This window comes from Vulpes lagopus, chromosome 14, assembly GCF_018345385.1.
Source record: "Vulpes lagopus strain Blue_001 chromosome 14, ASM1834538v1, whole genome shotgun sequence".
Taxonomy (NCBI): domain Eukaryota; kingdom Metazoa; phylum Chordata; class Mammalia; order Carnivora; family Canidae; genus Vulpes; species Vulpes lagopus.
This window is the reverse complement of record NC_054837.1, coordinates 11854112-11879710: the sequence shown is the minus strand read 5'-3', so window position 1 is coordinate 11879710 and position 25599 is coordinate 11854112. Positions and strand designations below refer to the sequence as shown.

Sequence of the window (25599 nt, the reverse complement as noted above, 5' to 3'; positions counted from 1 at the left end):
GTCATCTGTCTCTCTTTTTTATTTTCCCAGGATGGGTCTCTCAAAGTGTAGTTCCCATACCAGCAGCATCAGCAAGATCTGGGCTCTAGTTAGAAAAGCAAAATTTTCAGCCTCAGCCCAGACCCACTGAATTAGAAAAATGAAGGAATAGGGCTCAACCATCTGTGATTTAACAAATTTTCCAGGCGATTGTACTTAGAGTTGCCAGATTTAACAAATAAAAATAAAGGATGGATAATTAAATCTGAGGTTCAGAGAAACAATGAATACTTTTTAAGTATAATATGTCTCATGCAATATTTGAACATAATTTTATTAAAACTGAATTTGTTTTTCTGAAGTTCAGATTTAACTGGGTGTTCTGTATTTTTGCATTAGATTCTGATACATGCTATACTATGAGAACCATTGTCTGAGGATATCTCAAGGGAAGCATCTAGCATAGCCCAGAGAAAGGGTGGAGAGGATGCTCTGGGATATTCTTGTATTATTCCTTTAAGGGAGGATAGAAGATGGGAGTGAAAAGCATCTCCAGAGCTCTGGACAGTTTGGTCCATTAATAAAGAAAATAGTTTCCTGAAATTAACTGAGTTTATTTTCTGTTTGAACTATGAAGATCTTGCTCCCTCTAAGGAAAAATTGCCACTCTGTCTTTTTCAGGAAATTCAAGGCACTCCATAAACACATGGGCTGTATAAAAGCATCATAAGTATTTCTGAAGAATAGCATGCCTTTGGGGGACGAAACTTTCTTTCTCTCTCTCTCTCTTTTTAACTTTGCCCTTACCTGCCACTTCCCTTGTATTGGGGCAAAACTTTCTTAAAGGTGTCTCGTATTTATCACCTCATTTAAGCCTGAGAGTCCCCTTGGGAGGTAAGCTAAGGATTCTTATTCTCAGTTTATAGTGGAAGAAACGGAGGCTCAAGGCAGGGAAGTGACTGGCTCAAAGTCATATAATTTGTTCTGACAGAATCAAGATTAGAACCAGGTTGCAAGTCTCCAGTGTGCTTAGAAGAAAAGGAAGAAAGTGGGGTCCATACCACTTAATTATGCTTCCAAGCATGATAATTGATACGGGATACTTTTTTGCAAATCCATTGGCTGCTTCTGATGGTGTAGCTAAAAAGACATACACAGCTGTTGTCCATTGCCTTAAGCAATTCTTGACTCTTGGGTTAGTTATTTGGAGTGTACACACATACCATCTTACTTTCCTAAAGGTGTGGAAGTAAAGATAGCATTAATACATAAACTTGAATCACTTTCTTCCTTTGGGCTATAATTTCGTTTTCACTTGAAAATAACAAGGTTGACCTTAATTATTTCCAAGGTAATTCCAGTTCTAACATCAGATGACTGGATGTTGGCAAGTAAATAGATTGTCTCATATATTTCCTATTTCATTTTTCCCGTCACGCAAAATGTGATTTTAGGTAGCACTCAATGACATTTTCATACCTCCTTTCCCCTTTATTCCCTTTCACTATTTTTTATATTCCCCAGATGAATGAGACCATATGATGTTTGTCCTTCTCTGATTGACTTATTTCACTCAGCATAATACCCTCCAGTTCCATCCACGTCAAAGCAAATGGTGGGTATTTGTAATTTCTAATGGCTGAGGAATATTCCATTGTATACATAGGCCACATCTTCTTTATCCATTCATCTTTCGATGGACACTGAGGCTCCTTCCACAGTTTGGCTATTGTGGACATTGCTGCTAGAAACATCGGGGTGCAGGTGTCCTGGCATTTCACTGCATCTGTATCTTTGGGGTAAGTCCCCGGGAGTGCAATTGCTGGGTCATAGGGCAGTTCTATTTTTAACTCTTTGAGGAACCTCCACACAGTTTTCCAGAGTGGCTGCACCAGTTCACATTCCCACTAACAGTGCAAGAGGGTTCCCCCTTGGGAGACAACACTTGTGCAGAAGCAGTGCCATGCCCCAGGAAAGTGCAACAGATGAGGAATGGAAGTAAGAGATTATAGGAAAAAAGAGATCAGCTCTGAATGATGTCAGTGGAGAAATGGGACTGGGATTCCTTTTGAAGAATGAGTCAGTGTTTTGGAGGCATCAGAGTTTGATGGAGAGGAAGTTCAAGCAGAGGGAAATGGCATAAATAAAAACAGAAGGTAAGAAATCCCAGAGCATATTTAGGAAACTGAGTCAGTATAATTTAGCTGGATTATAAGGGATGCAAAAGGGTATGGAGAGGCTACTGGGGATGGAGAAGGATCAGGGAACTTGAATGCAGACAGCCTTGAAGGCCTATAATTTCTGGTGAGATTCAAGTCCATGGCCAGGGAGGAGTAGACATATAAGAAGAGGAAGCTTAGACTTAGAGAAGATTTGAGAGTGGGAACAGCCCCATTTCCTTAGACATTGGAAGGGCTAGCTTGTGGGAGAGAGACTTGACTTGTTTTGTATCACTTCAGAAGGCAGAAGTAGGGAGATGGGTAGATTTCAGCTCAAGGTGAAGAACTTTTTAACCATTAGAATTGTTCCACTGTGGATTCAGCTACCTTTGAAGGTAGGGAGTTCTCTGTCACTAGAGACACACATCCAGAAACTATCACTTGGAGGTGTTGCAGAGGGGAGTCAAGCTGTGACATTTGTGGGTCCAGACAACTCTGGAAGACTTATGATTCTATAATTTCTTCATATATTTCTCCTCCTGCCAAATTTCTAGGGTAGGAAGTTTAGACAGTAAAATAGGATTATGAATTTCCCAAAACTCAAAGGAAAATAGTCTTTTTGCCATTTTTGATATCATATTTTGTTATTTCCAATTACCATGCTATCAAACCTGTTGGGTATGGTCAGATCCAGCTCATCTTGCACAGGTACGGTAAAGACATCTAAATACTTGTAATAGCTTCCTGAACCCCATCAAGGGATGAGAAAGGCTTGGAAAGAAGTTAGTTGAAAGCAAGGTCAAGCTGGGGAAATTTTAGATGAAATCTAAAATCCTGAACTCAGAGGGAATGTGGGTAGAAATTACAGAGAAGGACATGATTATTCATGTCACAGGGTCACTCCCTGGATGGGGCAAGATTCCTACCTGAGCATGAATGTGGGCGAGGAGTAGACAGAGAGTGGGAAATAAGAGTGATGAAAGCATTGTTAATGAGCTTCAGTGAGAAGAAGGGTGAAAACCTGGCAGGGGAGTGGAAGTGACACAGCAATGGTATTTGTTGTTAGCCTGCTTGGGCTGCCATAACAAAATACCATAGACTGGGAGGTTTAAACAAGAGAACTTTATTTTTCCACGTTTCTGGAGGCTGGAAGCTCAAGATCAAAGTGCTGTCAAAGTTGGTTTTTGGTGAGACTTCCTTTTTTGGCTTGTAAGTGGGTGCCTTCTGTCTGTCCATTAACATGGCCTCTTTTCTGAGTAGAGAATCAGAAGAAGAGAGGGAAGAAGGGAGGGAGGGAAGGAGAGAAAGAGAAAGAGAGAGAGAGAGAGAGAGAGAGACGATGTCTCTTCCTCTTCTTATAAGGAGCAGTCCTATCATATTAGGGCCCCACCCTTATGACCTAATTTAACCTTAATTACCTCCCTAAATACCCTGTCTCCAAATAAAGTCACATTAGAAAGTTAGGACTACAACACATGAATTTTTGGGGAACACAATTCAGTCTATAAGAGTGTCCATTGTAGATCTTGTGAATTGTCTTTGTCCTCTTGTGGGAGAGTGAGGACTCTAATTGAGGGCCAACTAAATGTCAGTCACTACTGATTCATAATTTCATTTGACTCCTGAATAACCCTGTCACGAGAGAAAATTTAAGTTCACTGATATTATGACCACCCAGATAGTAAGAAATCAAGAAAGTATTTAAATTCTATTTTTTTACATATATTTTTCAATTGGAGTTCAATTTGCCAACATATAGCATAACACCCAGTACTCATCCCATCAAGTGCCCCCCTCAGTGCCCGTAACCCAGTCACCCCCACCCCCTGCCCACCTCCCTTTCCACCACCCCTTGTTCATTTCCGAGTTAAGAGTCTCTCATGTTCTGTCTCCCTTTCTGATATTTCCCACACATTTTTGCTCCTTTCCCCTTTATTCCCTTTCACTATTTTTTATATTCCCCAAATGAATGAGACCATATAATGTTTAGTTTTTAATTTCATAATTCTCACTGGAGGGGACTTTAATTTGAAATATTGTTGAATTCCTAGGACTACATCTTTAAACCTGGAGTCCAGGAAGATTGCTTGACAAGACCATTTGGAGGTTAGAGGAGGGTCTCTGAATAGGAAAGTGGCTTGATCAGAGTTGTGTGTAGGTGGGACTGGAGATCATCTAGAAACCTCATGAGAGATAATTACAGCTTGTATAAAGGGCAGTATAAGTGCTAGATGCCTTTAACATTGTGAAGGCAGAGTCAGAGTTTTGGTAAATGGTTGAATAAAGGCCTTGGGGTAAAGGGAGGAAGTCTAGAAAGAGGCAAGGTAAGAGACTGAGAACAGTAGTAACCATGACAGAAATTAACTGAATCTGAGCAGGACATGTGGTACCCCTAAAGCTCTCCTGGCCTCCATTCCATCTGATGGTGAAGGGGTACCTCAGGAAAGCCTGCAACTGCTTAAAGTCCAATGCTCCCATTTGGGGGGGATGTTAGAGAGGACTTCTTGAACTTAAGGTTAATCTGATGCAGTTAATCATTACTGGTAATTATGCCCTTAATAGTACAACATTAGGCTTAATAATTTATGAAGTGGGAGATGATAAATGAAAAGATAATGGGCCAGGACAGGCAGGCTACATGCAGAAGGGAGTTCTGATTAAAAGTGGACTGTTATACCCACCAAGCTTTGAGGAAAAGAGGTGAATGTCTCTGATGAATCTGCTTTTCTCCTAATTTCCCCTTCTTCTTTTTAAAAATCCTATATGATTAACATACAGTGTTATATCAATTTCAGGTGTATAATATAATGATACAACAATTCTATACAATTCTCAGTTCTCATCAAGATAAATGTGCTTTTAATCCCTTTCATCTATTTCACTGATTCCCTGCAACCTCCCGTCTGGCAATCACCAATTTGTTCTCTGTATTTAAGAGTCTGGTTTTTTTGTTTGTCTCTTTTTTCTTTTTTTGTTTTGTTTCTTAAATTCCACATATGAATGAAATCATATGATATTTATCTTTCTCTGACTTATTTTACTTGGTATTATACTCTCTAGGTCCATTCAAGTTGTTGCAAATGGCAAGATTTCATTTTTTTAATGTCTGAGTAATATTCTATTGTGTATATATTACCATATCTTCTTTATCCATTCATCTATGGATTCGTTTTCTTCTTCTTAATAAATGACATCCACCTATTCAAGTCTTGAATCTAGGAGTTACCCTTGATTACTCTTTCCCTAATTTCCCACATCTGATCCATCAAAGGTAACTCCTGGATTCAGGACTCCTATCAACTTCATTTCTGAAACACACTCCAATTTCTACACTTGCCTTTGTCTTGACTTCTACTACCAGAGACCAAGCCACTGTCCTCTCACACTGATACAGCAATAGCTTCCCAGTTTCTCTGTTTTCTCCCTTGCTCCCAGCACTATATTCTCCACATGCTTGAGAACAATATTTATTTATTTATTTTGAACTGATGAGTTTTTTTTGTATTTTTTTTATTGGAGTTTGATTTGCCAACATATAGTATAACACCCAGTGCTCATCCTGTCAAGTGCCCCCCTCAGTGCCCGTCACCCAGTCACCCTATCCCCCCGCCCACCTCCCCTTCCACTACCCCTTATTTGTTTCCCAGAGTTAGGAGTCTCTCATGTTCTGTCACGAGAACAATCTTTAAAAGCAAATTAAGTCCTGCCCCTCCACTAATTAAAACTCTGTAGTGGAGGGGCACCCAGATGGCTCAGTTGGTTGAGCATCTGCTCTTGATTTTGGCTCAGGTCATGATCTCAGAATCATGAGATCAAGCCCCGTGTTGGGCTCACACTCTGGGTGTGGAGCCTGCTTGAGATTCTCTCTCTCTCCTGCTGTCCACCCCCCCCCACACACAAAAAGCCAACCCCAAAAACAAACCCATTCAGTGGCATCTCACATAGAATAAGATCCAAACCTCTTATTCTTGCCTGCTAGGACCTACATGATGTATGCCTGCTCAACTTCTCAGCCTCATCTCACAACATAACTCTCCTTTCCTACCACACTCCAGCCACTCTGGCCGCCTTTTTGCTTCTCAACTATGACTACTTTCCTTCTGATTTTGGCCTAGCGGACTTCCTTTATTGCTTCAATCTTAACTTAGAGGTCATCTGCATGGAGAGACTTTTCCTGACTCTCCAATTGGGACTAGTCACTCTATCACACACTCTCTCTATTCTCTTCACAGCACTTGCCATTCTATGATCTCTCTTTTTAAAAAATTTATTTATGTTTCCTCTGTTAGGATATAAGCTTCTGGAACATAGGGATTTTGTCTGTGCTATTCACAGTGGAATCCTCAAGGTCTAGAATAGTGCTTGATACTTTGAGGTAATACTAAATTAATATTTATTGAGTGAATGAATGAATGAACTACTTTTATCATTATCTCACCATTCCAGAGACCTTCTGGCCTGGCCTTTAGGAAACTCTTTCTTCTGTCTTAACTAGTTGGTACTAAGCAACCATTGCCTTCTATTGGGGGTAGGGGCTGATATAGCTAGGATAGTTTCTTGGAGTAATATAGCTTTGCGGAAATAACATTCTGTGTTTTGTTCCAGATTTGTTCAATCTTAGGGATATTAGACAAATAACTACCAGCCTTCCTCCATTGTTCAGCATGAATGGGGATAATTATACTAGTTTGGTACTTATCAATTAGTGCTATGCTTCTCCTCCTGGGATAGAAGGACTCTAAAACTTTCTAGAGTTCTCTTGGATTTCATATGCAATTGCGTTGATGGCACAGTATTGTGATTCGTTAGTGAAAGATCCCTCACTTGTTTTAGCTGATGTTTTCTCCTTCATCTCCCATTCACAGTCTCATTCTCCTTTTTCCTTCCAGGCTTCCAGTCTTGGGTTTTTAATATATATCCTTCCAATCTGTCTTCTAAACTATGTATTTAGACATACACATATCCTTGAAAAATGCAGTGTTTTGTGCATGTGTCCATGGGGTCCAGGAGATCTTTGTAAAAATTTAAAATAAAAATACTATACTGACTCAGAGAGTTATTATTAGTAGCATCTCATGTTACTTGGGGGCACATGGGATTATAGAGTTTAATAGTTAGGAATAAAAAAAAAAGTTAGGAATCATTTGTAAATTATAGACTCTACCCCCTGGCCTTCTCTGATAAGTGAGAGGACTGAGGCCCAGAGACTTCCTTCAAATGATTCCTTTTATCAAAACTGTCCACATTTACTGACAGCCAGTATTGGTCAGGGTCCTATGTCAGAGGTGTTGGAGGACGATGTTTATAGCAGCAATGTCCACAATAACCAAACTGTGGAAGGAGCCTCGGTGTCCATCGAAAGATGAATGGATAAAGAAGATGTGGTCTATGTATACAATGGAATATTACTCAGCCATTAGAGACGACAAATACCCACCATTTGCTTCGATGTGGATGGAACTGGAGGGTATTATGCTGAGTGAAATAAGTCAATCGGAGAAGGACAAACATTATATGGTTTCATTCATTTGGGGAATATAAAAAATAGTGAAAGGGAATAAAGGGGAAAGGAGAAAAAATGAGTGGGAAATATCAGAAAGGGAGACAGAACATGAAAGACTCCTAACTCTGGGAAATGAACTAGGGGTGGTGGAAGGGGAGGTGGGCGGGGGTGGGGGTGACTGGTGATGGGCACTGAGGTGGGCACTTGACGGGATGAGCACTGGGTGTTATTCTATATGTTGGCAAATTGAACACCAATAAAAAATAAATTTATAAAAAAATAAAAGTAAATTTTGGATCAATAATACATTAAAAAGGCAAAAAAAAAATAGAAGTGTTGGAGGACACAGAGATGGAGGACACGAAGATGAATGACACAGGGCGTGCTTCTGAGCAGACAGTTTCTTGGAAGGCTTATAAGGAAAGCTTGGTGGGCTGTGGAGTTTCCCATGTGTTCTTCGCTGTTGGCCATTGGGCTGACAGAGGACCCACAGATGATCTGATTTGGGGATACACAGTGCGTATGTGTGTATACATACACACCAAATTCCCAAAGAGGATTCTTTCCCAATACTCTCCATTTCATCTTCACTATTACCCAACACCCCACATCTACCTTGTGAACCAGTGGTCCCTACAGATATACAGTCAAGTTCCTAGCCTGCCTTTGTTCTTTTTTATCCTTCTCATAGGTGACATGCCTCTTCTCTGGTTTACCTCTAAGTACTGGTGGAACATAACATTTTTTTTTTAAAAGAAGTTTATTTTTTTATTTATGATAGTCACAGAGAGAGAGAGAGGCAGAGACATAGGCAGAGGGAGAAGCAGGCTCCATGCACTGGGAGCCCGACGTGGGATTCGATCCCGGGTCTCCAGGATCGTGCCCTGAGCCAAAGGCAGGCGCTAAACCACTGCGCCACCCAGGGATCCCAGAACATAACATTCTTAACAGACTTTTTCTTTGTGTTTTCAGGTTGGAGCATCTCTCTTTGCCAGTAACATTGGGAGTGGCCACTTTGTGGGGCTGGCGGGGACAGGAGCTGCTGCAGGCATTGCCATGGGAGGCTTTGAATGGAATGTGAGTAACATCAGAGACACTGTGTTCTGGAGCTGGAAGGAAGTTTAGCAGTCAGGCAGTTCAACATATGCTCTAAGTGTTAGGGGACCAATCAGGGCCATCCTTCAATGCAGATGGAGGAGAGGCACAGCTTTAGGAGCTCTAGTCCTGCTCTCCTTCCACCAGAGTAGCATGAGAAAACCACTGATATGATGGCAATAGAGGTTTTTTTTTCTTTTCTTAAAAATCCAAGTCCTCTTGTGTCCTTTTGGCCATATTGGAGGTTTGGAAATTCTTACCACCAGATTATCATTATTATTATTATTATTATTTAAAAGTTCTCTAAATGGTATTTTACTCCTTATAAACAAGAGAAGAGGCAAAAGAGCTATGATATCGGTGAGCAGACCTCTGGGGTCCCCTCCACTGTTACCCAACTGCCATTCCTTTGGGCCAATCAGGCAGCAAAGGCCTCTTTCAGTTTCTTTCTTTTTTTAATTTTTTAAAATTTATTTATGATAGTCACACACACAGAGAGGGAGAGAGAAGCAGAGACACAGGCAGAGGGAGAAGCAGGCTCCATGCACCGGGAGCCCGATGTGGGATTCGATCCCGGGTCTCCAGGATTGCGCCCTGGGCCAAAGGCAGGCGCCAAACCGCTGCGCCACCCAGGGATCCCCCTCTTTCAGTTTCTGATGGTCACCTAGGGAGTTGTCCTCAGAGCGTCAAGATAAAATGCTTAGTGATTTTCCCGTAATAGTTGAGGGTCCTGCAGACAGCAGATTGGGCTAACCATCCTACTGGTTTGACTCTACCTTTTTGTTTGTTTGTTTTAGGCCTTGATTTGGGTGGTTGTCTTGGGCTGGGTGTTTGTTCCCATTTACATTAAGGCTGGGGTAAGTATCTGCTCTATTATCCATTTCCTACTGAATCTATCTATCATCTATATATCTATCTATAGATATGTATATATAAAAATACATATGTGTAATACACATGCATATATGATATGAACTCTATCCTCTTGGAAGGCAGAGGAGGCTTTATGGCATAAATGGCAGAGCATGCCTATGCCTTGGCTTTCTTTTCCTGGTTATAAAATTTTTGACTACTTTTGGGGGCATTCAACAAATCCACTCAGCCATGACTTGACTGTCTAAGAAGCCCTCTAAACAACCTCATTCTATTCAGAGCCCTCTTAAGCATCATGTTCCTTCACATTGGGTGTGCGCTTGCAAGGCACTGCCATGCATTTGCTCATGGTATACCATGAGCTCATGGTATACCATATAGCTGTGTGCCCCTGCTCCTGGAAGGGAAGCAGCATGAGAAAAAAGAACTATATTTTACCAATAACTGGTACTCAACTATCAAATGCATGCTCAGTCTCCTGACTAAATCTCTCTGACGTTTTATCTAAGACAGCTTTGGTGGCACCTGTTTAGTGAGATATAATGAATACCTACTAAGTCTATACATTAGGAGCTGAAAGAAATACAGAAAAAACACAGGGCAAACTTTATATCTTCTGGAGGCTCATGAACTGTTGGTGATATGTGTGATCCCAGAAGACAGCAGGCTCAGGGTTAAGAGAGTGAGTCAGAAGTATAGTCAGAATTTGCAGAAAGGAACTGGGAGAACAGTTGAGCAGGGCTGTAGCCAAAATCCTTGGCAAAGCTTGGGTGCAGAGTAGGTGAAGCACATACACAGCCTGGCCACTTTGTTTGGTTAACTGAAAAGATGCCACCATTGTTATGATGTCTTGTTCACAGTAGGCACTCTGTATAGGAATATATATCTATTACTGCCTTCTTAAGGGCAAATATCTGCTTTCTTGGTTATGTACAGTCATGTGTTCATTTAAAAAAAGTGTCTATTTGGCATCTTCAATGTCCTGGGATAATACCTTACCCATACAGTGGTAGGGCATATGGGTTGGGATGGGATTGGAGAATGGGAGCCATCTGGCTATCTCACAGACTTTTCTGATCCATGAGGGTTAACCCTTGATCATACTTCTGAAGCCATGGTAGATGCCACTGCTCTGCTTGCTCTGGATCTTCTCACATCACTCTGTCTGGCGTTGACCTCTCTTACATCCCATGCAGGTGGTGACAATGCCAGAGTACCTGAGGAAGCGATTTGGAGGCAAGCGAATCCAGATCTACCTCTCTATTCTGTCCCTGTTACTCTACATTTTCACTAAGATCTCGGTGAGTCCACTGCCCCAGGGACTGGCATTGGATGTCTCAGACCCTGCCCACTCCTGCTCCTCAGCCAAGGGACAGCAATTTTTGCTTCTATTAACTTGATCCCTTAGTTCTAATTGCTCCTTAGCAAGTAAAGTTCTATTTCATGCATCAAGGAGCCAACACATGGAACTCCTTACTCTCCACCATGTAGAAAGTTATAAACATAAACAAGTTTAAGAAGTTTCAGTGAAAATTGTTCTTAACAGATTGAAAGGGAATTAGCAATATCTAAGGACTGGTTCCAACATTAGAGTTAGCTTTGAGGCTTTGTGCCTGAAGGTATCATAATCTGGCTCTAGGTGATGTTTCTAATATGCTTAAACATGGGCGGTCAATGACAACTCTTGAAAGGCCCTCAGAAATTCTCTCTTCTTTGTGGACAGTGTAATGAAAACTGGGAATGGAAAGTACTTGCTCAGGATCTTGAATCAGGAGTAGAACCCAGACCTCTGGCTCTACCTCACTGTCCTTTTCATTGTTATCATTTTTTAAATTTGTTTTTTTCTGATGTTGCTCATGCTTCTTGTGTAATTTCTAAGAACCCATTGCCAAATCTAAGGGTAGAGAGAAAGTGGCATTTTCTGAGGCCACATAGGGAGTTACAAAGTGTTCACTGCTCTGTCAGAGGGCTTTTCTCATTGGGTATGATCAGTTTTCCTTTGTTTTCTTGTTTTTCCCTGTTCAGGACCAAAGGTAAGATTGGATCAATCTCAGCATCTTGCAAAAAGATCTGTCCTGGATGAAATCTGAGTCAGGGGGGATCTGAAATGAGCCTTCTGCTCTAGCTAGCTAGAGAGTGCTGAAAAAAAAAAAAACAGCTGCTAATGGTTTTATTTTCTTAATTAACTAAAGCCAAAACAACAACAATATTAAATAACATTTACAATTTTTTTTATTTTGGAAAATTTCAAACCTATATACCCAGAGGTAGAATAGTATAATGAATGCTTGTGGACCTAATACTTATTACTCAGCTTTAACAATGATTATTATTTTATTATTCTTGTTCATCTATTTCTTCTACTTTCTTTTTCCAGCAGTGTTTTAAGTCAAATCCCAGATATTATGTTATTTCACTGTGAATTCTTCGGAATATACTTTTGACTTTTAAAAAACATAATCGAAAAAAAAAATCGAAAAAAAAAATAAAAAACATAATCGTTGTACTATTTATCACACAGCAAAATCTACAGGAATTTCTTAATTTAGGTGATTTAATACTTGGTCCATATTCAGATTTTCCTGATTATATAAAAAATATCTTCTTACAGTTGATTTGTTTGAATCAGAATCTAAATGAAGTCTACGCATTGTATTTGACTATACTTTCTCTAAGGGAAATATCTATACCTTTATTTATCTTTATTTTTCTTTTTTGTACTATTACCTTCCAGCCCTAGTCCTGGCCTACATGCATATACTGTTTTTTTTTTTTAATTGGGTTGAATGTCTTTTTTTTGTTGTTGAGTTAAAATATCAGAAAGGGAGACAGAATATGAAAGACTCCTAACTCTGGGAAACGAGCTAGGGGTGGTGAAAGGGAGGTGGGCGGGGGGTGTGGGTGATTGGGTGATGGGCACTGAGGTGGGCACTTGACGGAATGAGCACTGGGTGTTATTCTATATGTTGGCAAATTGAACACCAATAAAAACAAATTTAAAAAGATTCTTTATATATTCTAGTAGTATACCCTTATTAGAGAGAGGATTTGCAAATATTTCCCTCCATTCTGTAGGTTTTATTTATTTATTTATTTATTTTTGTATATATATATATATATATATATATATATATATTTTATGATAGTCATCAGAGAGAGAGAGAGAGAGGCAGAGACATAGGCAGAGGGAGAAGCAGGCTCCATGCACCGGGAGCCCGACGTGGGATTCGATCCCGGGTCCCCAGGATCGCGCCCTGGGCCAAAGGCAGGTGCCAAACCGCTGCGCCACCCAGGGATCCCCAGTATATATATTTTTATTGGAGTTCGATTTGCCAATATATAGCATAACACCCAGTGCTCATCCTGTCAAGTGCCCCCCTCAGAGTCCATCACCCAGTCACCCCAACCCCTGCCCACCTCCCTTTCCACTACCCCTTGTTCATTTCCCAGAGTTAGGAGTCGCTCATGTGCTGTCACCCTCACTGATATTTTCCACTCATATTCTCTCCTCTCCCCCTTTATCCCTTTTATTATTTTTTATATTCCCCAAATGAATGAGACCATATAATATTTGTCCTTCTCTGATTGACTTATTTCACTCAGCATAATACCCCCCCCCCCAGTTCCATCCATGTTGAAGCAAATGGTGGGTATTTGTTGTTTCTAGTTGCTGAGTAATATTCCGTTGTATATATAGACCACATATTCTTTATCCATTCATCTTTCGATGGACACCGAGGCTCCTTCCACAGTTTGGCTATTGTGGACATTGCTGCTATAAACATTGGCGTGCAGGTGTCCTGGCATTTCACTGCATCAGTATCTTTGGGGTAAATCCCCAGCAGTACAATTGATAGTATCTTTTGAGGCACGAAAGCTTTAAATCTTGATAAAGTTCATTTATCTATTTTTAAATTGATTGCTTATGCTTTTACTTTTGTTTCTAAGAATCCATTGCCAAATCTAAGATGACGAAGATTGACCTCTGTTTTCTCTCAGGTATTTTAGTTTTTACACTTGGTTCTTTTGAATTAATATTTGTATACTATGTGAGGCAGGGGCCCAACCTCACTTTTTTGCATGTATATATCCAATTCTTTCAGCACCATTTGTTGACAAGACTATTATTTCCTCATTGAATGTTCTTGCACATACATTTTTATACAACTCAGTGTAAACATGCTCTTGCCTATAGGACTGATAGGGTTTTGTCTTGGAGTTGGGACTGATGCCCAGAATACTGCTCCCTTCCTGCCCAGCTTCCTGACTCAAACTGCTACTACTCTTGACTGATGTCTTTGTGTTTTGCCACCAGTGTGATGATTTCACCACCTTCACTTTCTCCTCCCCTCCTTCAGGGTTAGTTTTTTTTTTTCAGGGTTAGTTTTTAGTTATAAGATGAAGACCTTGGAATTTTCAGTGCTATGTCATTAGATATCAGTGTGCAGAGCCTAGGCTGGAAAATGCTGGGAGCACTGGAGAAATGAGGCTTCCTGAGGGATAGAAGAGCAGATATTAGAGGAGAAAAGAAATGTAAGCAGGAGGGAGAGGAGGTCACCCTGGAGCTAGACAGGAGTTGGCAAGAGAACTGCTCCTTGGTTCAGCTTGTGAGGTGGCACCTAATGAGCATGTAGAGGAGGCCACTGGGATTCCCCTTCTTGGAATCAAGCCTTCTCCAAGTCCACAGTTCAAGCAGGTAAAAGTCTGTTAAGTGTAGTTGCCATGGAAAGGGTACTCTTTGCCCTTGGAGCTGGTGTAGGGTAGTCATATAAATAAACTAAATGCCCAACCTCTCTCCCTGCCTTCCAATCACCTCACTTATTGTTCAGGTTACTGATTAAACCTCCCTTGACTTGGGGGCCCCCAGATAACTGAGGGGCAGTCTTGCTCAGCTCAAGTCCTGATGGAACCCACCCCCAGCAGGCATTTTTTTTCTGAATTTTGCTTTTGAATAGTACCAGGTATAGGTCACTCCCTCCCAGTATGATTTCTGGGGCTCCTCCCTGGAGGCCTTGCCTAACATCCTACCTGTTCCACCTGCTGCTTGGAGGCAGCAATCTCTTGAATAATGTGTGTAGAAGGATGATAGCTACCCTTTATTTAATGTCAATTTCTTGGCTTAATTTCCAATAGGGGCTTTACTTATTCCATCTCCTGTTCACATAAGAGTACTGCATAGGTAAGGATTTCTATTTTATTTTTTATTTCATGGGTGAGATAACCGAGTCTCAGAGAAGTTAAGTAATTTGTCCCAAATCACATAGCAAGTGTACGGCAAAACCAGGATTGGAATCCAGATATTTCTAGTCCCAGAGTCTGTGTTCTTCTCACAGTTCAGCTCTATGGATGGGATGAAGGCATAGCATGATGGAATGGGATAGATTATTTTGTCCTATGTCCTACGTTCTCATTTTATACCTGGGGAAACTGAGGTCCCAAGAAGGAACTCCATGGGGTTAAACAGTAGCAGAATGCATCCTAGGATGAGCAGCAGATTCCCTGTTATTGAATCCAAACCTTTGACATTAAGTAGCCCTTGCCTTCTAAATCTTTAATTCCTCTAGTACAGAGTCAGTTAAAATTCAAGACCTTGGAAAATATTAAGATAGCCGTTTAAATGACCTTACAATATAAACAAATTTCCAAGACTAGGATTTGGGAGGACTGAGAAGAGAGCATTGACTGCACACTGGTGTATGAAGGATCTGAAGGAGGGACATTTAGGCAGAGGAGAGGGGCAGGGAAGAGCTGACAGGTGAGACTCTGACTTTATAAATTTGGCTGACTTCAGATTCACCATGAGTCATAGAGCATGAAATCACTAAAATAATTACACTGATGTTGAATGTACCTCCTAGGAACTCACGTTAAGATACACATGAGTTCAAAGTTCATGGACAAAAAAAAGAACTGTTAGTTAACAAAGTATGATAGGTATTTATTTACATTGCACACAAAGATTAATTATTTTTGTTGTGTGTATGTAGAGGCATGGACAGTTTGTGATGGGGAAGATGAAAAGAAGGGTGGTCTTGTAAGATACAAGTGCATACAGAAAACAGAGACCTGCCAGGAAGGCTTGGGGAGGATATAGGGATCCAGTGGGTATATAATTGATAGGAGAGAAAAAAACATTTCAGATGCAGGGCCTAGATGTAACCCAGGCCATTGAACAGCAGTGGTGTGAAATCTTGGCTATGGCTACTATCTTGTGGCCAGGTTTTGGGCTCTGAGACCCAGATTTGATTATTCCTCCATGTGCTCCTCTGAATTTTGTCTTCCTGCTATCCCCTTTACAGCACCTGCTTTATCAAGTTCTGAGAAGCATTCTGCCCTGTAAAATTTCCTAGTATCACATATCTTATTTAAGTGCGCAATCACTTGAGATAAGCCTCAGATTTTATGAATTACATGTGATGACCAAATGTCCCTGTTAATATATGCTGGCGCTATTAACATGACTGCAATAAACTTTTACAGGAATTCCACTGTCCATTTTGGATCCTTTTTTTTTTAATTTATTTATGATAGTCACAGAGAGAGAGAGAGAGAGGCAGAGACATAGGCAGAGGGAGAAGCAGGCTCCATGCACCGGGAGCCTGATGTGGGATTCGATCCCGGGTCTCCAGGATCGCGCCCTGGGCCAAAGGCAGGCGCCAAACCGCTGCGCCACCCAGGGATCCCCATTTTGGATCCTTGAGTGAAAATAAGAGGTTTGGCTTTTGCTTAAGGTTTGAACACTCATTACGAGCCATTCACTTTCACAAATGAAAGGAGAAATTTGAGCAATGGAGCTCTCCATCTCAAATGTCGTTGCCAGGCAGGATTTATTGGGTGCTCAGATATAACTCGGACCAGAATGGGCAGCAAAAGCACAAACATAAAATCATAGGGTCTCAAAGTATCAGAGCTGAGATGAAGTAACGTGTACAAGTCTCGTGGTCAGAGACTCAGTTACTCTAAGAGGTGTTACAACTGAATCTTTAATTTTATTATTTCCCATGAGTGTCATGGACATTGTTCAGCCAAATTTTCAAAGTGATGGGAACAAATCTTTTGAGCTGAATCCAACTGCTTGTTTTTGTAGATATAGTTTAAAAATATTTTATTTATTTGAGGGAGAGAGAGAGAGAGCACAAGTGACAGGGAGAGGCAGAGAGAGAAGGAGAAGCAGACTCCCCATTAACAGGAGGCCTACCTGGGTCTGGATCCCAGGACCCTGAGCAGAAGGCAGATGCTTAACTGACTGAGCCATCCAGGTACCCCTGTAGATATAATTTTATTGGAACATGGCCACACTCACTTTATGTATGTCTGTGGCTGCTTTCATCCTTCAACTACAGAGTTGAGCAGGTTAGATAGAGACTGTATGGACTGCAAAACCTAGAACATTTATTACCTCAACCTTTACAGAAAAAATTTGCTGACCCTTAGTCTAGAATATGATAATTTTCGGTTTCACTTCAAGTTGGTTTTGCTTAGCAACATTGGGGAAATTTGCTTGTTTCCTTCCTTTCTTCCTTCCCCCCCCCTTTGTTAAGGGCTAAGAGGAGCTTAGAGAGGGAGCAATCTGGGAAGAGCTGTGAAACAAATGGTCCCTTAGGATTATAGAAGAGTTCTTTTCTATTGATGCTGGTGGTATATTTCCCTATTCATTCCCCTATTTTTATAAATAAAAAAAGTAACAAAATACTTCAAATATACAGAAAAGTATGAATACTAATATAGTAAATACCACAACCCAGATTCTATAGATCTTTAAAAAATCTATCATTTTTTTTTAGTGGGAAATATCAGAAAGGGAGACAGAACATGAGAGACTCTTATCTCTGGGAAACAAACAAGGGGTGGTAGAAAGAGAAGTTGGTGGGGGGTGGGGGTGACTGGGTGACAGGCACTGAGGGGTCACTTGATGGGATGAGCACTGGGTGTTATTCTATATGTTGGCAAATTGAACACCAATAATAAAAAAATATGTCATTTTTTTAAAGAAAGGAGAAAAAAACATTACAAATACGATGGAAAATATCTCTGCCCTTCTTGGGCCTGTTTCCTTCCATCTTAAAAGTTACACATGCCTTAGAGTTGATATGTTTTCTTCTGGTATGTTTTTATATTTTTACTACATATATATGTATATTTATATACCCATGAAGAATATAATGTGTTTTAAAATTTCTGCTCCTCCCACTTTTGAAACTGTAAGAAAAATGGAACAACTGTACTTAAGAAAATCTAGAGTGGAAAAGCACCCATAATCCCATGACTTTAATACAGATATTTTGTATTGTGGCTTTGCCCATATTATGTACTTTCTTTTACAGACTTCCAGTTGGAATGTGCATATCATTTTGTCATCTTTCTTCCCCATTTTAGCATCAAACTGTACATATTTTCCATCTTGATAATTATTATTTTTGGGGGATGTGGAACATAATGGTTGACATAGAATTTTCTGCAAGACATTTAGAAATCCTTTGGTAGAACAGAAGCTCTCAACAGTGTTTACCTTTGGTCCGCGTGATGGCAGTAGGGACACTTTTACTTTTCAGTATGTAGCTTTCTGTGCTGTTTTTTTTCCAACTATACCCATAAATTATTTTATTTTAAAATTAAGTAAAAAATGTTTTTTAAATGATAAAAGATCTTGTTGTCTGCAGAAAATGTTCCTGAAAAGAGAACCCCTACTTTTCAACATTGTGAAAGTCATTGGACTTGAAGACAACCAGATTTTAGCTTTTGAGCTTGTCATCAATTTAGTATCCCTCATCTGTAAAGCGGAGTCAATATATTTATCTTATTACTTTGTTTTGAGGATCAAAACAATGATTGTATCTGAAAACATTTGGTAAACTATAAAATTCCCTGAATATGGAGCAGAAAAAAAAACTAATGAAGAAGATAAAGTTTGGGCACCTAGGACTCAAAGACTAATGTCAGAGCACTTGGGCTGACGTGAGCTTACGTATGGTGCGATATCCAGAGGCATTCCTGCTGGCTTTCAGAGTTCTAAGGGCAGAATTTACTCTTGAAGTTAGGAGTGGCTCATGAGAGATAGAAGAGATAGAATTTGCCCCAGATTTCTATTCATGAGGGAGGTTTTATTAGAATTTTTAATTTGCCCTGGTAGCTGGAAATAGATTTCCATTAGCCTAACACTTCCTCAAAGTCTTATTGCGGGGCAGCCCAGGTGGCTCAGCAGTTTAGTGCCACCTTCAGCCCAGGGCGAGATCCTGGAGACTTGGGATAGAGTCCCACGTCGGGCTCCCTTCATGGAGCCTGCTTCTCCCTGTGCCTGTTCCTGTGCACCCCCCGTCGGTCTCTCATGAATAAATAAAATCTTTAAAGAAAAGTCTTATTGGACTTTAACTATAGCATTATCTTAGGAGTTGTGTGTTGTAATTTGTGACTGAAGATCAGAAGGCCAATCAAAAAAAATTATTTATTTATTTATTTGAGGGGCACCTGGGTGGTTCAGTTGGTTAAGCCTCTGCCTTTGGCTCAGGTGATGATCCCAGGGTCTTGGGATAGAGCCCCATGTCGGGCTCCCTGCTCTGTGGGGAGTCTGCTTCTCCCTTTGCCCCTCCTCCTCTCAGATTTATTTGCTTATTTGAGGGAGAGAGAGAGAGAGCACGAACAAGTGAGGGCAGAGGCAGAAAGAGAGAATCCTTAAGCAGATTCTCTGCTGAGGACAGAGCCCACATAGGGCTCGATCCCAGGACCCAGAGATCATGCATGACCTGAGCTAAAATCAAGAGTGGGCTACTTAACTGACTGAGCCACCCAGATGTCCCAGGAAAGCCAATATTAATGACAGCATAGTCTCCTATGGCATGTTGTCATAAAGCATTAAAAATGAGCTATTCTGGAAAATAAACCAAACAAGGGCATTTTTAAGGCAGTAACAGCCTTTTATTGCCCATATATGATTATTAGCTAACCCACCCATCAAAAGTGTATGCACTTAACAGCATACCATTGTAATCAATAAATGGAGCCCTTTCAACTGAAATAACTTTATGTGATGATACAGAGGCGGGAGGGAAGGGTCCAGCATTATAAATATTCATTGCAATTCCAGTGGCTCAGTGTGCAGAGTCAGGAAGGAGTGGATATGAAACTCTTAGCAAAGTTGATGTGCATCTGGGGGGGTCTTTCTTCCTCTTTGGTTTTATAGGATAGAGTGGAACAGGACCTGGGAGGGGAATGCTTTCTTTGACTGTAGGACTTTCCCAGTTCCAGCTACTGAGAATCATAAGCTGTCAGAATCAGAGCTTATTACTTTAAAGATGAGAACACAGAGACATGGAGAGGTGAAATGTTTTATCCAAGGTCACTCAGTCCTATAATGGCAGCACTGGTGTTAAAACTCAGTTCTTCTGACCACTAATCCTTGTGTGTATGATCTCTTTCTATTTTTTTAAAATTTTATTTATTCATTTATTTATTCATGAGAGACACACATAGGCAGAGGAAGAAGCAGGCTCCTCGCAAGGAGACTGATGTGGGATGCGATCCCAGAACTCTGGGATCACGCCTGGGCCAAAGGCTGATGCTCAACTGCTGAGCCACACAGGCATCCCTGTGGTCTCTTTCTAAGTCACTATTCTCTCCTTACATTCTGACTCTCTGTCCCCTCCTTTACTAAGAAAGACAATGATATGGGGTCCCCTGGGGCTAGAGAATCTGCAGAGGAGATATGGCGCCAGTCTTCAGGAGACCCATCTTGGGAGACAGGTTTGTGCATTAGCATATAAGCTTGGATTTGGTGTGGGACAAACTCTCTGCCAACTAGGAGATTTGATTGGTGGGGAGCTGAGCCACTGGAGGGCCCCAAGGAGTTGTAAGGAGGTGGGGGTGGGGAAACTAAGAATGGAGAGGAGATGCAAGGGCACCATTCCCAGGTTATGACTGGGTGGCCCTTTATACGCCCTGAAATATATTAGGTTTTATGCAATGAAATAGCTTGTGCATTGCATTTAGGGGAGTTCTAGTTTCTTTCACACCAAGCAATCTGGAAATAATAGATTTACCATGATCATCCCTTAATACTACCCGTCCCAGGGGTATTTTGGAGCTTCCATGAATATTCATTTTGGGTGACTCCAGTGCTTTCTGGTTTAAATTATCAACTGCACCATCCAGCCAAGTAAAACTTTTTTTTAATGGGGATAAATAAGGCAGGGAAGAGAAAGAAAACTGCATCAAGAATATAACTGGTGAATTTGCTTTGACGTGGATGGAACTGGAAGGTTTTATGCTGAGTGAAATAAGTCAATCGGAGAAAGACAAACATATGGTCTCATTCGTTTGGGGAATATAAAAAATAGTGAAAGGGAATAAAGGGGAAAGGAGAAAAAATAAGTGGGAAATATCAGAAAGGGAGACAGAACATGAGAGACTCCTAAGTCTGTGAAACGAACTAGGGGTGGTGGAAGGGGAGGTGGGCGGGGGTGGGGGTGACTGGGTGATGGGCACTGAGGCAGGCACTTGATGGGATGAGCACTGGGTGTCATTCTATATGTTGGCAAATTGAACACCAATAAAAAATAAATTTATATAAAAAAAGAATATAACTGGTGAAGTTATATTTTGGGGTGAAGAGGAAACAATTCTCCCTAAAATTTCTTGAGATAATGTAGATAAAACTACCTAGAAGTAAGCCTGCTGTGCAAGGGATTCTTGGTGATGTTCTGATTGTGTTTGAGTCAAGGTGTACTCCATCTGGACTGAAAGATAAAACTATGATATTGCTAAAGTTTCTCTTCACTCCAGAGTATGGGTGGGGTTTCCCTGTCAATGACTTTTTAGTACTTGCGTTGGGGAATAGATCTGATAAACTTTTGCACACTGAGGTGTAAATGATGGATAATAGCTTAGAACAGCAGTTCATAGGTGGGTTGGAGGAATCTCAAGGTGTTAATAGTTATTCCTTGGCAAACAGAGTTCCATAGTTAAATAAGTTTGTCAAGGGTCATTTACCATGTTCCCCTCCTGGGGATTCACAGTACATGCTGTCTGTATATTAGAGGCTCAGGGAAGTAGTGTGGTGAAGAAACTTTCTTAGTTTTATTTAATCCGGCATTTCTTGTTTTTTGTATGTTTTTATGTTTTATTTTTTATTTTTATTTATTTTTTAAAAAAGATTTATTTATTTATTCATTCAGAGAGAGCAAGAGAGAGGCAGAGACACAGGCAGAGGGAGAAGCAGGCTCCATGCAGGAATCCTGACGTGGGACTCGATCCCAGGTCCCTAGGATCACACCCCGGGCTGCAGGCAGTGCTAAACTGCTGCACCACCAGGGCTGCCTGTATGTTTTTTAAATTGGAGTTTGATTTGCCAACATAGAGTATAACACCCAGTGCTCATCCCGGCAAGTGGTGGCTTCAGGACCTGACACGGGGTCACCCCAAGCCCCCGGCCACCTCCCCTTCCACTACCCCTTGTTCATTTCCCAGAGTTAGGAGTCTCTCATGTGCTGTCACCCTCTCTGATATTTCCCACTCGTTTTCTCTCCTATACCCTTTATTTCCTTTCACTATTTTTTATATTCCCCGTATGAGTGGAACCATATAATGATTGTCCTTCTCCGATTGACTTACTTCACTCCAGCATAATACCCTCCAGTTCCATCCACATTGAAGGAAATGGTGGGTAATCGTCGTTTCTAATGGCTGCATAATATTCCATTGTATACATAGACCACAGCTTCTTTATCCATTCACCTTTCAATGGACACCGAGGCTCCTTCCACAGTTTGCCTGCTGTGGACATTGCTGCTAGAAACACGGGGGTACAGGTGTGTTGGATTTTCACTGAATCTGTATCTCTGGGGTAAATCCCCAGTAGTACAATTGCTGGGTCGTAGGGCAGATCTATTTTTAACTTCTTAAGGAACCTCCTCACAGTTTTCCAGAGTGGCTGTACCAGGTCACATTCACCAACAGTGTAAGAGGGTTCCCTTTTCTCCACATCCTCTCCAACATTTGTGGTTTCCTGCCTTGTTAATTTTCCCCATTCTCACTGGTGTGAGGTAGTATCTCATGGTGGTTTTGATTTGTATTTCCCTGATGACAAGTGATGCGGAGAATTTTCTCATGTGCTTGTTGGCCATGTCTATGTCTTCCTCTGTGAGATTTCTCTTCATGTCTTTTGCCCATTTCATGACTGGATTGTTTCTTTCTTTGCTGTTGAGCTTAATAAGTCCTTTATAGATCTTGGATACTAGCCCTTTATCTGATACATCACTTGCAAATATCTTCTCCCATTCTGCTGGTTGTCTTTGAGTTTTGTTGATTGTATCCTTTGCTGTGCAGTAGCTTTTATCTTGATGAAGTCCCAAAGTTCATTTTTGCTTTTGTTTCCCTTGCCTTCCTAGATGTATGTTGCAAGAAGTTGCTGTGACCAAATTCAAAAAGGGTGTTGCCTGTGTTCTCCTCTAAGATTCTGATGGATTCTTGTCTCACATTTAGATCTTTCAGCCATTTTGAGTTGATCTTTGTGTATGGTGTAAGAGAATGGTCTAGTTTCATTCTTCTGCAAGTGGATGTCCAATTTTCTCAGCACCATTTATTGAAGAGACTGTCCTTTTTCCAGTGGATAGTCTTTCCTGCTTTGTTGAATATTATTAAAAATTTTTTTTATTGGAGTTCAATTTGCCAACATATAGCACAACACCCGGTGCTCATCCCACCAAGTGCCCCCTCAGTGCCCATCACTCAGTCACCCCAACCCCCCACCCACTTCCCCTTCCACTACCCCTTGTTCATTTCCCAGAGTTAGGTGTCTCTAATGTTTTGTCACCCTCACTGATATTTTCACTCATTTTCTCTCCTTTCCCTTGATTCCCTTTCACTAATTTTTATGTTCCCCAAACGAATGAGACCATATAATGTTTGTCCTTTTCTGGTTGACTTATTTCATTCAGCACAATACCCTCCAGGTCCCTCCACATCGAAGCAAATAGTGGGTATTTGTCGTTTCTACTGGCTGAGTACTATTCAATTGTATACATAGACCATATTTCTTTATCCATTCATCTTTCTTTTTTAAAGTTTTAAATTATTTAATTATTTATTTTTAATAAATTTTATTTATTTTGTATTTTTATTTTTTATAATAAATTTATTTTTTATTGGTGTTCTCTTTGCCAGCATACAGAATAACACCCAGTGCTCATCCCGTCAAGTGCCCCCCTCAGTGCCTGTCACCCATTCACCCCCACTCCCCGCTCTCCTCCCCTTCCACCACCCCTAGTTCGTTTCCCAGAGTTAGGAGTCTTTATGTTCTGTCTCCCTTTCTGATATTTCCCACTTATTTTTTCTCCTTTCCCCTATATTCCCTTTCACTATTTTTTATATTCCCCAAATGAATGCGACCATATAATGTTTGTCCTTCTCCAATTGACTTATCTCACTCAGCATAATACCCTCCAGTTCCATCCACATTGAAGCAAATGGTGGGTATTTGTCGTTTCTAATGGCTGATAATATTCCATTGTATACATAAACCACATCTTCTTTATCCATTCATCTTTCGATGGACACCGAGGCTCTTTCCACAGTTTGGCTACTGTATACATTGCTGCTATAAACATTGGGGTGCAGATGTTTTGACATTTCACTGCATCTGTATCTTTGGGGTAAAGCCCCAGTAGTACAATTGCTGGGTCGTAGGGCAGATCTATTTTTAACTCTTTGAGGTGCCTCCACACAGTTTTCCAGAGTGGCTGCACCACTTCACATTCCCACCAACAGTGCAAGAGGGTTCCCTTTTCTCCACATCCTCTCCAACATTTGTTGTTTCCTGTCTGGTTAATTTTTCCCATTCTCACTGGTGTGAGGTGGTATCTCATGGTGGTTTTGATTTGTATTTCCCTGATGCCAAGTGATGCAGAGCATTTTCTCATGTGCCTGTTGACCATGTCTATGTCTTCCTCTGTGAGATTTCTGTTCATGTCTTTTGCCCATTTCATGATTGGATTGTTTATTTCTTTGCTGTTGAGTTTAATAAGTTCTTTATAGATCTTGGAAACTAGCCCTTTATCTGATATGTCATTTGCAAATATCTTCTCCCATTCTGCCGGTAGTCTTTGAGTTTTGTTGACGGTATCTTTTGCTGTGCAAAAGCTTCTTATCTTGATGAAATCCCAATAGTTCATTTTTGCTTTTGTTTCTCTTGCCTTCATGGATTTATCTTCCTCCAAGTTACTGTGGCCAAGTTCAAAAAGGGTGTTGTCGGGATCCCTGGGTGGCGCAGCGGCTTAGCGCCTGCCTTTGGCCCAGGGCGCGATCCTGGAGACCCGGGATCGAATCCCATGTCGGGCTCCCAGTGCATGGAGCCTGCTTCTCCTTCTGCCTATGTCTCTGCCTCTCTCTCTCTGTCTTTGTGTGACTATCATAAAAAAAAAGGGTGTTGCCTGTGTTCTCCCCTAGGATTTTGATGGAATCTTGTCTCACATTTAGATCTTTCATCCATTTTGTGTTTATCTTTGTGTATGGTGAAAGAGAGTGGTCTAGTTTCATTCTTCTGCATGTGGATGTCCAATTTTCCCAACACCATTTATTGAAGAGACTGTCTTTTTTCCAGTGGATCATGTTTCCTCCTTTGTCGAATATTAGTTGACCATAAAGTTGAGGGTCCACTTCTGGATTCTCTATTCTGTTCCATTGATCTATGTGTCTGCTTTTGTGCCAGTACCACACTGTCTTGATGACCACAGCTTTGTAGTACAACCTGAAATCTGGCATTGTGATGCCCCCAGCTATGGTTTTCTTTTTTAATATTCCCCTAGCTATTTGGGGTCTTATGATTCCACACAAATCTTTTTTTTTTTATTTGTAAATTTTTATTGGATACCCTTCCCAAGCCCTTTATCCTTATTTTTTTAATTAATTTTTATTGGTGTTCAATTTACCAACATACAGAAAAACACCCAGTGCTCATCCCGTCAAGTGTCTGCCTCAGTGCCCGTCACCCATGCCCCCCCA

General features: G+C 40.9%; 1 protein-coding gene across 1 annotated transcript in view; it reads left to right on the top strand.

The window, feature by feature from the left end:
* Positions 1-25599, top strand: part of SLC5A1 (solute carrier family 5 member 1) — a 74849-nt gene that overhangs the window by 18981 nt on the left and 30269 nt on the right. The window contains exons 3-5 of the mRNA XM_041729491.1: positions 8614-8718; positions 9534-9593; positions 10806-10910. Coding sequence (XP_041585425.1) covers positions 8614-8718; positions 9534-9593; positions 10806-10910 — 270 coding nt within the window. The remainder of the gene's footprint in view (positions 1-8613; positions 8719-9533; positions 9594-10805; positions 10911-25599) is intronic.